Source organism: Aspergillus neoniger (genome assembly GCF_003184625.1).
Source record: "Aspergillus neoniger CBS 115656 unplaced genomic scaffold BO87scaffold_4, whole genome shotgun sequence".
Classification (NCBI taxonomy): domain Eukaryota; kingdom Fungi; phylum Ascomycota; class Eurotiomycetes; order Eurotiales; family Aspergillaceae; genus Aspergillus; species Aspergillus neoniger.
In genome coordinates, this window is record NW_020291132.1 from 525,870 (window position 1) to 539,733 (window position 13,864).

Consider the following 13,864-nt stretch of genomic DNA (forward strand, 5'->3'; position numbering starts at 1 on the left):
TCAACACGGCAGTCCACCAGATGCCCCCCCCCCCCCCCCCCAAAGCCAAGTAGCTCTGACCTCCTAACAATATCAACAATCAACGGCGGTTTGAAGCTACAATGTCATGAGACTCTCCGCTTAGTCGACTCAATCCGGAAATTACCAGGACGGAAACTGAGGTGAAATAGGTTCTCGATCGACATCCGTGTCGACCGGTATCAACCGATGCTTCGACATTTGATTTCCAGGTATCTGTAGAGCAAAATACACATAATAAACAAACCATGGGGATATCAAAACAATGCCACACATACACACACACTCCTTTTTCCAAACAATTGTTGTTCGTGTTTCCTTTTTGACCTTCTTCCGTGCATTCACGGTACCTTTAACAAACACCGACAATACATGATGAAGGGCGAATAAACACAGATCCCACGCCCTCAAGATTCCATTTCTTGGGGAGGAGTAAAGAGGAGAAGAAGAACGGGTAGGGGTGAAATGACTTTGGGGAGGTGGAAGCCACCTTGACCCCGAGATGTTATGTAACGGGACATGACCAGGGGAGTAATGCGGGAGAGGTAAGAAATATAGAGAAACAGGATGAGGTATCGGTTCCCCGCCACAGGCTAGCCAAGAATCGCTGTCATGCCGACCAGAATGATGGATAGGATGATGAAATAGTCAGGCAGATGGACGCTCGAAAGGACGATAGCCACCCAAAACAAATCTACAATCCAGAGAAAGAGAAGTCGGATATCACGTCTAGAGCGCGGGGTGATGTGGACCGTGTCAAGTAAAGCAACCGTCACCAATGCATTCATCATGGGCTATATCATGGGTGAAACGATCGGTGGCCCTCGATTAGCTACCGCCGTTCGTCGGTGTATTGCACGCCTTGCATTGGAGCAACAGTCCCGTTCATGAGAGGAGGAAGCGTTCGCGGTTGCTCTTGTGGCATCGCAGTTCCAGGAGCATAACCGGAAAACATAGCGCCATGCACTTGCCCATTTGGCTGTGGCGCTGTTATGGGATGATGCTCGAAGATCGACGGCTGTCGAGATTGGCCGTTGGCTTGCTGTTGACTGAGTTGCGCGCGCATCTCGTCAAGTTCGCTCCTCAACACGTCATTTTCTCTGCGAGTAGTAGTAACCATCTTCTCAAGATGTGAGATGTATTCAATAGCTACAAGTATGTTAGCACAAGAAACAACAACTAGGGCTGTGGTTGTGATGGTTTAAATTACCTCTTGTGAGAGTCTCCCATTTACTCGATTTATTGTTCTGACTTTGTGGGAGGCGGACACGTAAAGCTTCGAAGCAATCCTTCATCTCACTGCGGCGCTTTCGCTCCGCCAACTTGTGTGTTACTCTCAGCTCGGGGGTCCTGCTGTAAGGCGTACTACCGCTATGTGCGTCTGCTTCTCCAATGAGACCGCGGACTTGTTTGTGCTGTAAGGAATGGTGATGCACATTTTGAGGGAGTTCTAAAGAAACGTCAGGAACGGTGGTTCGTATATTTTAGGGACTTAGAAAGACATACCATGCTGTCCACGAGGCAACCGTGCATCAGAGAAGACGCTACTGGCAAGCGACTCAGCTGTACTTCCTTTGCGGGAGAATTGATTGGTTGACTTCTCGGTGGTAGAAGAGACAGAATTGGATCGCGCAACGTCGGGATCGGGGAAAGCGTATGCAAGACCAGCGGTAGGTGCCTCCGCATTGTAGATCTCGGAGCGAGGATTCGATGAGATGGCAGGTGCAGTGCGACCAGCTGCAAATCCGCGATGTTCGCTAGCCCGCGGGCCAAGTGGGGAGAGTGGTTGGCCCCCAGAGTATCGAGGGCCGCGATAGGAATTGTTCATATTCACGTCCATGGAGATACCGCGCTCTCGTTGAAGACCCGAAACAATCGACGTTTGCGAAGCATTCGTGCTATGGTAAGGAGATGCGGGGTTAATAGCAAGCGAGCTGATTCCTTGGTTCATCCTGCTATCCACACTGCTCCGTCGAGACTCAGGGGGCTCCACCATACTGCCTCGTTGAGAAGGCGCATCGTAGTTCTGGTTGATCGAAGGTAGGGTGGTGTTCGGCTGAGTCGAGCCGAAATTCGGAGAAGGCTGCGCTCCCGCAGATGAAGGCGTGTTGGTGTTAGAGTGGTCGTTGGGGTAAGGGGACCGATCCGAGACGTAGGATGCGCGATTGGGAGAAGGTTGGGAGGTGAGGAAGGAGAGAGAGGGATAGTTGCCTGTCGCATTTGTCGTGGTTGAGTAGGTAGACGACCCTAGGGGACAATCAGCCTCCGCAGGTGGGAATGAATAGGACGAAGCCTTACTGGTACTCTGAGGCATGGACCAATTCCCCGAATCACGCTCTATCGTATTTAAAGAGGCATTTCCCGGTGACTTCTCGGCCTGAGTAGGCATGCCACCGGCCATACTTGCTGTCAAGGTCGAGATAGACGGGAGAGTCTGAGTAGACGACACTGGAGGGGTTTGCGGTCCCGTGGTAGCGGGCTCCCAAGGTCGATGAGCAAGAGTAGTCTCCATGACAATCTGTTGACTGGTGTACCAGCACTCTAGAAAGGTACAAAGGAAATGGATCTCAGGGGAGAAAAGGCGTTAGAAGAGGCAATATCGCAAGGAGTGTTCTGAAGTGTTTCGAGAGCAGATGGTGTAAAAGTCAGGGTCTCTCCGCTATCTCATGTTCGGATATCGGCTCAACACGTAGTAAGACAGTGAACGTTTCAACGTTGACTGGCAGACCGATTTTAAGTAGTATAAATTTAACCAATCGTATGTGTTCCAATGGCGAATCCGTGAGGTGCGCGCAAGTATGACTATCCGAAAACCGAGGTAACAGCCTGGCGCGTTGATGGGATCTCGATGGGGGATGGGAGCAAATCGCTAATCCAACTGATTCTGAAAGACCTCCGATTCTGGTGGAAATAAATGCAAAGTGACAGAATCCAGCAGAGTGATAGAAATCTGTCTCCACTTGACAGTCAACACCGGGGCGTATAACCAAGAGGGTGGTATGCGTCAACGAACCGTCTTCGCACGGTATTGGCGAATCGGCAGACACGGAGTCAGAGGCAAGGGCGAAAAATGCTATGCGAAAATCGTGAAGGGCGCAGTGACGTCCAGGTCGCAAAGGTATGCCCGGAAGAGGGAAAATGGAAAAACTGCCGGAGAGGAGAGGAGGGCGGGAGGAGCCGTCGTGGTGAAAGCGAGCGGAAGACGGAGAGTGAGAAGGATAGGAAAGAGAGGCGGATGGAAGAGAGGTGTTAAGTGACGATTAACTGGGATCGGCGAAGGAGAGAAGGTGTATGATGAAAATCGACTTTTTTTTCCCCCCAAACAAAAAAAAGTAGAGGAAGAGTAAGGTAGGAGAAGAGAAAAAGGGAACACTAAATGTTAAGTAAAGGAACAAATCGTGTCAGCTTCGGCCACATGGGGGGCTGACGGAAATTATGTACGGGAGGGCCAATGGTTCCGGGGCATGGGTTTGCGGTGCAGGACTGGATGGAGCTTACCAGATGGCGAAGGTGCAAAACGCTCGGGCGGCGCAGCGGAACGTGGCACGAGATTAAAACGACGAACAATTGGGCAGGAAGCTGTGTTAGGGCAAGGTCCCCGACCGATGGCCAGCAGAACCTTAACGTGACCGGCTAGAACGAAGGCCTGCGGGGAATGAGAGTAGTAGGAGTAGTAGTAGTGGTGGTAGTAAGTAAGTAGTAAGTAGTAAGAGGGAGGGGAGGGAGGGGGGTGGGTGGGAGAGAGGGGGCAAATGATGAGCCGGCAAAAAATGAGAGGAGTAGGAGAGAAAAGAGAAGAAGGACTAGAAGGGCACTTGACTGAGGAAGGCAAGTCGTGGGACGGGCGGGCTGAGAAGTAAGAAAATCGGAGCAGAAGGGGGGAGGCAGAGAGAGGGAGGAGGAGGGGGGGGGCCGCGGTTTGAAGAATGGATGAGAGCGGGTAACAGTAGTAGTGATAAATAATAATAAAAAAAAAAGTGGTGAGTAGTAAAGTAGTAGTAGTAAAAGTAAGCCAGCCCGTCAGTTAACTGCAAGCTCTTTCTGCTTTTCCCTCCTCAACTAACACCAGATAGGTGAAAGCAGTAATAATAATAGTAGTAACCAGTCAACGCCGTCTCTTCTCGTCTAGTTCGCAGGAACCAGACTGTGGCACTGGTGTCTCGTCGTTTTGGAAACCTTGATGGATCGGGCGGGAAAATGTTAAGGGAGATGGGAACTTTGCTCTTAGTTGCGGGAGCTATTCGGACTAGTTTGGAGAAAGTTGGAGCGGGTCTGGATGAGAGACCCAAAAGAGTCTTTAGAAGAAAATGAAATAGTAAGAGAATGTATGTGTCGTTTTCTTCTAAGCAAGAAGGGAAAGAAAATCAGATATTGAGATCAGTTCGGATTTTGACGGTGGAAAAGGCCGATTATGGGATGGACCAGGAAAACCAAAGCTCTCAAGAGAGAGAGAGAGGAAGAGGAGAAGATTAGAAGAATAAGCACTACCACTTCTTGGTTGAAGATGTTCCCTCCTCACCTTGGGGTAAAAGGGTCAGAATGGAGTAAAAGAACAAGCAGTCTGTAAGTAATAGTACCGGGCGGCCCTGAAGCGCAAGGCAAAGGTACCGATGCTGCATAGCAAGCAAATAGAAAATGACGAGATCGAGTGACAGATGCAGTTTACCTAACGCCAAAATAGAATTAAATTAAGGGCCGGATGAGAAAATAATAATAAAAAAAAATAAATAAATAAAAAATAATGATAATTCTCATGTAAAGCAAAAATCGAGGTGAGACTCGGCGACTGAAGGACAATCCAGAAAGGGAAAAAAGAGAAACTGATTTTCTTTATTTTATTCTTTTTTTTATAATACTATTCCCGAAAGAAAAAAGCAAATAAATAAAATAAAATAGAATAAGAAGGTTAAGAACAAAGTGGTGCCGCCGCCAACTTCCATTTCATCCCTTCCTTCCTTCCTGCAGCCTCCCTGGTAGTAGTACATGTAATAGGAGTGGGAGAAAGGGCAATAAATCTATCGATGCTGATTCAACACTTGCATCCAAGATCTCTCTCTCAAATCATTTCGATCTTCTTACAATATGCCTATTGCCTGTTTGCTCTAATTCCATTGTCAAAGTAGATGATCATAGCATACATTTCATGGCTGGCTGTATTGAAATGAAGATAACTCTTTGGGTCTTGTCTCTTTCGGCCTCTCTCTCAGCCACATGAGACAACCACTTCTATACGAAAGCAAAAAATTCCTCGATGGGTATAAGAGACATGACAAGTAAGTACAGTCCTGTATGAAAGTAAGAGAGACATGAGCGATAAAAGGTCGCTTGGCGCTGCGTACTTGAACCGTACGTGGTCAGCAGTGGCTGCCAGCAATTGGACAGGAATTGAAGCCATCCCAACAGGATCAGCCACTAAAGACAACCATTTTCTCCGTGGCTCAAACATAGTACAGACTATTCAATTTTCCATATGACAGATAGCCTCAGAAGCGCACCGCAAGTTCGGGGACAAAATGAGAGGAAAGCCGGCTAACATAGGTCATAAGTAGAAGGGGAGGCCGCCCGGAAAGCAGCCAAGCATTAGAAAAGGAAGGAAAATAAAATAGTAAAAACAGATAATAGCATATCGAGTAAATGGAATAATAAAATTAAATTAAATTGACCAGAAAGGAAGGGGAGCAAATTAGTCATACTAAGACTGCGACTAACTAACCCAACTAAAATAAAAATAGTTAATACGACATCCTAAAGCGATTGAGCCCACCGCCACGAGGCGGCCATTTCGCTGAGGGTCCAGCTGCTCCTCATTCCGTGGGTTGCAGTTCTGCCACATTTTGAGGAGGCGACCGAAGAATGGTCGATTATTATCATCAGACTTTTCCATCATGCCTTCTATTTTCTTTTCGTGTCTCACAAACTCTGACTCTGACGGCGAAGGTCCAGCCCAGTCATATTATCAGTCGGCTAGCGATCAGTGTAAGTGTAAATGTCAGGTACCAAACTTGAAGTTGCTTAGTCCTCCACTAGCGATTTAGCGCATCGGATAGCTCTGCTGGAGTCGAGAAGAAGGATATCTGCTCCTCTTTCCCTTTTGTCGGCAGGATCAGAGCCACGTTTGACAGTTCACCGGCCATCGCAGGGAATTATTGGTCCTGATGGCGCCTGGTGTCCACCCTTCCACCCATGTCCGTGTATCAATATTGCAGCTTATCAACCGGTCGCTTCTCCCGGGCCCTGGCTCATGATACGTATACGATTAATATCTGGCAAATCACGCCGATGGGGATTATGTGGTGCGTACTTCTGTCGGTCGTTCATGATCGGACTTGGACATCTCCCGGAAACGAGCAGAGATCCGTCGTTCTTTTTTTGGATCCTGGATCGTATCCGCGAAGGAGAGCTCGAATGAGCCTTGTCCGGGTTGGGTAATCATCGTTGAACCTAACTGGGGCAAAGTTGACGCAGATCGGGACCGAGGTTGCCTCACACATCAGACGCCCCATTTATTTTGCTCCCTCCCAGTCCCGTGAGGTATCTCTGGAGTAAAATCTCCTTTTGAAAATACATGCATCCGACTATCGGGGAGAATCTTGGTAATATTAATGGTCCAGGACGCCTAAGAGCATTTCCTTATTCATACTGTAGGTGCAAGTCTTTTTTTTTTCTTTTTTTTCTTTCATGGGTTATATCTAAATATCTTCGGTTTGGGAGTACTACTAGTAGTACTACTATCCGGGTAGGATAACGAAGAAACAAGACTGTCATCGACCGCCCCACTGGTCAAGCAGGAGCGCCTAGGCAAGTGGGATCCATAACTTTCCCATCCAGCGGGAAAACTTTGTGTCTGCCTGTTGGTAACGACTCATAACTCATATCTACTGTAGTAGTAGTGAGACGCGATGGCCCAACAGGGACAAACTGCTTTAAACCTCCACCTGGTTGCTCTCTATCTACCCCTTTGGGCGCTAAGCTAAACCAGGTTGGGGAAAATCGTAGTTCAGACCAGCCGGGAAGTGGGGCCCAGAATGGATGGGGAGTCGATCCCAGCGCGGGTGGGCGAATCAGCATTGGGGCCGCTGGCATGGCAAATGCATCCTCCACGCCTGCAAAATGTCCCGTGGGCTGAAGAATTCCCGGCCTTACTTAGCACTCGAACCATGACGGGAGAACACGTTGTTGAACGCCTGTCCCAGGCAAATCCGCGGGGGGAAGGGGCCGCTATCATGCCAGGAATATTTAACACAGTACCAGGGGTCTTTTCGGAGCAATGAGTTGCAGCTGGGCCATTACATCACGAACCAGAGTCTCTGCATCATTGCTATTCAACGCCTGTCATCCCCATCGGTCGCATGGCCTTGTCATGGCTTACACCTTCAAAACGAAAATTGAAAAATATTCAGGTAGAATTTGAGCAACTGAGTATCTACGTTTTTCTTTTTCTTTCTTTTTTTTTTTTTTTTTTATATTATTATTATTTCAGAAGGTAAAAGGCGGTTACTCCAAATCCTTGGGCTAAACTGGATTTAAGCAGCCAGGTCTCTGACTTTTTGAATCGGATAAGCTTTGTCGTCAATTTTCATGGTTTTCACCTGACTCGCCTTTACTCAATAGTACCCGTCTACAACAGCATATGAATCTGCCCACCGGGAGTTCATCCTGCCAGACATTTTGAGCTTGCACTGATTGGGATTGCATATCCGTTCACATCCGATATTTGAGACTCAAGGTGAGAGTGGGACAGATGGCAATGGTGTACTGGATGGGCCATCCCACGAAAGACAGGCGGTGCATCCAGATCATCCGCCTGATTCTTTAAACAAAGCAGAGGCCATCCTCGGTCGGCAACGATCTCGATGCGAACTGCCTTCACGTGGCTGCACTGGACGATCGGCCTCAGGGGTCCCACGACCGGCGAACTGCCGTAAGCGGCGTAAGCGTACCGTATTGGGCTTCCAGCGAAGGCTCCATCCACCCACGGTACCATTCCGTTCGCGCCAGAGCAGTTGGCACTTAGCCTTTTTGCTTGCATCGTCCTCCCTTGCAGACATTGGTTCAGCTTGAGATCAGGGTGAGGGCGGCAAATGCGACAGATTTCATGCTCGCTTTATCCACAATCTATCTACAGGTGAGGAGGTTCTGAGCTCGAGTGGCCAGGTGCATGGGTCTGCTGTAGACCCCCTTTCAACAAAAGCCCCGCGGCGTGTTATGTCACTTTGACCTTCAAAGCCCATAGGAGGAAGCATTAGGACCGTCGTCCAAGCTCCGTAGCCACGATTACTAGTCTTACTACGTGGTGCACAAGCCTAAGTGGCTGCAGCTGTTGGTTGGGACATGGTAGCAGGGGGGAAATGGTTGTCGGTAATGGCCAACAATACCTGCCCGACATCTAGTTCACAATACCTACCACATGGCCTGATTCCAGCAAAACTATGCCATTGATAGATAGGAAACGAAAGATGTTTCGAAGCAAGGGCAGCAACAAATTCAATTTACAATAAGATACAAGAAGAACCGGATATGTCGTCACACTTCGGAGTAGTATCATATTCCTGTTCGCTCTCAGTGTCAGCGCGAAGTCTAAGTCTAACACCCAATAAGGCCTAACGCACAACTCATTTGGCTTTCCAGCGCCCGACACATGGCAACCATGGTGGAATGATCGCCGCTAAAGAGGGGGGAGGGGGGTTCTGGACATGCGACGGTTGAGACTGGTTCAGCCACACGACGCCAAGCGTCCATGGTGTCCCCAATACACCTCGGAGGACCTCATCCTGGAAAGCACCAGAAGGGGGCAGTCGGGTCATGAGTGGTGAAGTCAGACAGCATGATAACAGCCACTGCAACATGGGTCCTGACTGTCTGTAGCCAAAGAGCGACCACACCCATACACCAATTCTCTTAGATGCAGGGAGGCACCAATAATCAGACACTCAATACTTGGTTTTGCTCTTGGGGGATTGGGAAGGCCTGCACGCAGTATGTATTGCCCCCGCTCCGGTGGAATGTGACCAGCCGACATGCGCATCAAGGTACATGTGGACAATGTGCAGCATCCGCGAATAGCAGCAGCGCTAAAGCACTACGTAAGTAGCATGCACAGTTGTATCTCATGTATGATCTGCTTGGCCTTTTTCTTTCTTTCTTCCTGCCCTTGCCTGCCAAGTGCTGTATGTCGATCGCCCTCCGTGCGTTGTCTGATATGATCCCCTTTTAAGTAATCGCCATGGCCAGTGAGCTGGCTGGACGAGTCAGTCTCCCCGGAGTTGAGGTACTTTGCCAATTCCACCAGCCAGATTTATCCCTTCCTTGTCACCCACACCTTTCTGCAGCATGTCAAACTGCCTTCCACACATGGAACATGAAAGAATGTGGCGTCTATTTTGAGTGCCTGAAGCTTCACCGCAGACCTAGAATTGGTGTCACTCGAAACCCTTGCTGCTTCTGTCTTTATTTTGTGTTTTGTACTTGGACAATACCGCTGTAATGTATTTTTGGCCCTTTAGGGGTGTTTTATCTCCATGATCAACTGTACTCGACGGGATCTCCACCCCAAGAACCACCACGCTCGATACCAAGTCAATTAGCCGAGAATAAATATCGTCGCCTTTGCTCGCTAAGACGATGGAGGGGACAGGCACTAGTGGGCAATTAATCTGGTTGGCAGGGCGATTTTCAAGCCCCAAACATAACGGTCGATCTTATCACCGGAAGCTCCCACCCGCTCCCACCCATTCTGTTCGAAGGATGAAATGGAACCTGGCTGTAACGGACTATTTGATGACGGTACAAGAAATGGGTCTGGGGCCATCCATGACAGACACAAGCAGCTGTGAGGAGAACAACACTACGTACGATGATTACCATAACCTTCTTTTTCTCCTCCTTACTCTCAAAGTTCACAACCTCCCCAGATTGCCCCATTGCAGATCTGGCAACAGCATTTTGCCGTTAGCGTGACCTGGGAGCAATGAAGCTAGTATGTGATGTTTGAGCGCCAAGCTGGGGTGTATCAACCAATATCAAGGCCACCTCTCTGAATGTGTCAAACCCCAACGATGACGGCATGAACTTTCTTCCTACCCCCCTCGACACTCGCCCGATTGTTTCTGTAACCCAAAACAGAGCAGGGTTCAAGCCCGGGTGACACCAGCAACAACGGACTCTTCGATACTTTTCCCACTAAGACAGGCACCTTTGTCGCAGTGCCCATCAGAAGGCAGGCCAATGACGATCCATGCCGCCCAGCAGCTCCGCTTTTGCAGGACGACTAGAAGGCGCACTAAAACGGACGGCTTCAGTATCGAGCCAACCGTCAAGGGTTGGAGAGTGGAGGGCGCACGCGAGCGCCAAAGTTAGCACAACCGGAGTCGGAGGCGGAGTCGGAGTCGGATCTGGACCGGATGGGACTGGATGAATCCTGGCCCATGCAATGACCCGCTTCAGATGGTTTTGTTATGGTCGTTGCTATTATCATTACTATCATCATCGTTGTGATGACCGAAGGTTGTTAATTTGCACTCATTTTCTTGGTGTCTTTTAAATGTGATGTTATTTTTTTGATTTCTAAATTTTTTTCTTCCTGTTGGAGTCTCTCATCCCTCCATTAGTTCCGAAATGGCTTGCTCCCTCCGTCCCTTCCCCTTCTGACCAGTTGTCCCGTGGTTACAAGGACAGCCCAATATATTCATATCCATCATAAGCATTCCGGGCAAAAGACAAAAGGTCCTTGACTGAACTTTCTTTAACAGCGTCAAATCTGATCGGGGATTAACTGACTGACCATCTCAACGGCTGATGAGAGATGACACACAGCGCCGCCCAGAGTTTTGATCTGATTAGCCTATACTGACAGACAGTACGGTCCTCCAATTTTCCTCCAATCTCACTAGTACTGAGAACTATTGCTACTCGCTACCTGAGTAGGGACAAAGTACCTACTCTTTCTACCGGTCTAGCGCTCTTCAAGCCTGGCTAGATAGATATTCATCTACTACCAGTCTACCACTGCCGCTACTTGCCCCCGTCAGCCATATTCGACCCGCTTCCTGCAGCGTGTGCAGTGCTGGGCCGATGTGACAGGACAGGGGTCTTGTCTCCCCCATCGGGTGGAGCCGGACGCCCAACTAATCACCGGGCCTCGTTTAGGTAACACGAAGCCAAAAGAATCCTTGTATCACCGCCCCGGCCACGAGACTAATTCTAACCATCACTACACCATGCATCTCAATTCTGCTAGTTGACAGGGATGCATTGGGCCTGACCGGGGTTGCTCGTGCAGTATTGGGCCATGTGCTTTCATTTACCTGACACCGGGGGCCCCCTTTAGCACCTGCCTGTCCCGGTATAGATCCGGTGGTGTCCCCATCCATCACGGCCAGACTTGGGGCCTTGGACGCGGCCATCTCGTTCGCCTGGAGCATGGGCCATGAAGCGATCTTTCTTCACCCCGGCGCCAACTAATCTCGATGAAGAAGTTCAATCACAGTTCACCCTCCTTCTATCTATCTAGCCCCATGCCTGACGAAAGCCGCCCCTGCAGCTGCTGAATGATGTCCTCCCCGATTGCTGCCTGCCTCGACTAATCCTAGTACCCTCGGATGGATCCCACCTGCCGCTCGTGGGCTAGACCTTGGGAAAAGCTGCACCGTGCTCACTCGATTAGATTAATCCCCCGCTGACATCTCAATCATGATAACAGTAAGCCCGGACGGTTACATTGGCCTTGCTCGAAACCCGTGTCAGGCTGTCAGCACCTAGTGTTGAATATCTCTCCATGCAAGGCTCCTGCTTGCCCCGTCAAACACTTGCCCACTGGTAAGGTGGATTCCTGACAGCTCCCTGTCTATACCGTGGTCTACTATATGCACATCCTTTTGCCACATCTGGACTAGCTATTCTGGCATGGTTCAATGATAGAGTACTGAGTAGAGGCCTAGGCATGACGGTAAGCCAGTCCCAACCGCTGGATCCCAACATGCTCGGGCTGAACCTGCCCCATGGCACACAGCCTGGGCGTCCATGTCCCATGCAGATGACTGGACCCCACGGCTAAAGTGCGTCGTGCATACATTAATATATTAAAAGGCAACACACGCGCCTCAGCACTGGTGTCCCGCCGCCCATGAGGATTATGTCAGCTCAAACTAGCGTCGCGTGTCAGGGAGGGAGGGAAAGGACGAGGCAGAAGAATGCCGTGACTACGGACTTCTCCGATCAGCTTCGTCTCCATCTATCATCGAATTCCTTGGGTAAAAAGTAATTTATCCTCACCAATGACACATCTCACTCAATATTGGAAAAGGGTGATAACAGACCGAGGCATCCTTCGAGGGACACCAACTCCCTCCCTTTCTAAATGGACACCGGACAATGAACTAGCCGCCACGGCCGTCTTTTTGGGCCGCCGGCGCATCCTTCAGCACACTAAGCACAGGAATCGATCGATCCACAGGCCCAATAAGCTCTGCAGTCCGAGGCTAAGTCCCCAACTCGGTTTTCTCGCCTCAATAAGCATGGTTATTGAGCTTACTCTATCTTCGGAGCGACAAGCGGAACTTGTCCGGTTGCCTCATTTGCAAGCGAAGGGGTCGAGTTTGAACCACGCCCGCTGAACTTGATACAGCGCTGCCTGCAGTAGAGTATCCACGACTGAGAAGCCATGAGAAGGGCTGAGCTGGATCAAACCACCGATTTGCACCGCGCGGGCAAGAGAGACCAATTAGGACGAAATGTATCAATCATCGCCCGCGCAAAAGCAGGGGGTGGGCTTGACGCCCATGCATAGAGGGCACCTGTCACAATCTCCGACCCCAACTCCAGGCTGAGTGGGAGGGGCCGGCGACGCTTTCGAACGTCCAACGCACACCACACACACACTCAACCCCTCCCTCGCAAAAAGGAAGAAAAAAAAAAAAACACTGCAGGTTACATTTCCAATTGAACTAATCCTCCCGTCCACAGCCTCACAGAATGTGTCGACAAGTAATCCGATGCGTCCACTTTCACGCACAGAGAACCAGGTTCCTGACCTCCGAGTATACGCGGGCCAGAACCACGTGGGGTGGCCCCCAATGCTTCAGCCATTCTAATTCCTTCCCACCCCTTAGCCCTACGGAGCACGGCTTCCAGTGTCTTATTAAGGCAAGTAGAGAGTAGTTATTGCGGAAATGTCACTGATTGGCAGACTCAGCCTCGTCCATGAACCCCAAACCCGGACTCCGTTGAACATTCCGTTTCAAGCAAGAAAGCACGTCCCACCCCGCAATCCTGCGAGACGTTAACCCTTCCTCATCAACTAGGGAAATGTTGCCAAGATAGGACAAAGTATGTGAGCCCCAAAAGCCGAACTTTGACACCCAAGAAACCATGGGCCACGGTGAGGCTCTCCGGTGATAGGGTCTCAGCTCAGCTGGGATCCGCAGTTTGTGCCTCGAAATAAGGCACAGGCCGGATCTCTGAAACGCCTCCTGGTTACAGCAATCCACCAATCAGGTGTCAATGTAGCCCTACGGAGTCGTATTCAGCACATCCTTTTCAAAGCCCGATGCATGCTAAACTGAATAGTTGGGATTGAATGGGGAATCTTAAATTTGGGACCGTTCATCACAAATCTGCGGCATAAGTATAAGTCGGCTCGATTTTGAAAATTTTTCTCACGATTGATTGGTGGTCACCAAGTAATTAGTTATTCCCCAAGTGATAAACAAACTATGCAGTATGGCTTACAGTATGGCTCGCTCCAAGCAAATGCAAAGTCTAGATTCCAAAAAACCAATGCCCGGGCTTGGGAATCAGAAACAAAAAGAAAAAGAAGGTTTAAATAGCTCCTGTGACGGATGGCCAATCA

The 13,864-nt window shown here is 49.6% G+C and overlaps 2 protein-coding genes across 2 annotated transcripts; both read right to left on the reverse strand.

Annotated features, from left to right (window-relative positions):
• Nucleotides 1-572: 572 nt before the first annotated feature.
• Nucleotides 573-2,810, reverse strand: BO87DRAFT_163694 (putative HLH transcription factor (Hpa3)). The gene is made up of 4 exons (XM_025618268.1): nt 2,317-2,810; nt 1,525-2,265; nt 1,229-1,468; nt 573-1,167 (listed from the first exon to the last, which is right to left on the reverse strand). The coding sequence occupies exons 1-4, from the start codon at nt 2,528-2,530 to the stop codon at nt 851-853; spliced, it is 1,512 nt and encodes a 503-aa protein (XP_025483686.1). The 5' UTR covers nt 2,531-2,810; the 3' UTR covers nt 573-850.
• A 5,728-nt stretch (nt 2,811-8,538) lies between these two features.
• BO87DRAFT_373097 (uncharacterized protein) lies at nt 8,539-8,968 on the reverse strand. The gene has a single exon (XM_025622451.1). The coding sequence runs from the start codon at nt 8,862-8,864 to the stop codon at nt 8,631-8,633; it is 234 nt and encodes a 77-aa protein (XP_025483687.1). The 5' UTR covers nt 8,865-8,968; the 3' UTR covers nt 8,539-8,630.
• Nucleotides 8,969-13,864: the final 4,896 nt, after the last annotated feature.

What these genes read in the sequence shown, in the direction of transcription:
- BO87DRAFT_373097 (XM_025622451.1), bottom strand. Translation starts at nt 8,864, where the DNA reads ATGTTGCAGTGGCTGTTATCATGCTGTCTGACTTCACCACTCATGACC.
- BO87DRAFT_163694 (XM_025618268.1), bottom strand. Translation starts at nt 2,530, where the DNA reads ATGGAGACTACTCTTGCTCATCGACCTTGGGAGCCCGCTACCACGGGA. An exon ending in GTTGCCTCGTGGACAGCATG is followed by an intron (nt 1,469 to 1,524) that starts GTATGTCTTTCT and finishes ACGTTTCTTTAG; the next exon opens with AACTCCCTCAAAATGTGCAT. An exon ending in ATGGGAGACTCTCACAAGAG is followed by an intron (nt 1,168 to 1,228) that starts GTAATTTAAACC and finishes ACATACTTGTAG; the next exon opens with CTATTGAATACATCTCACAT.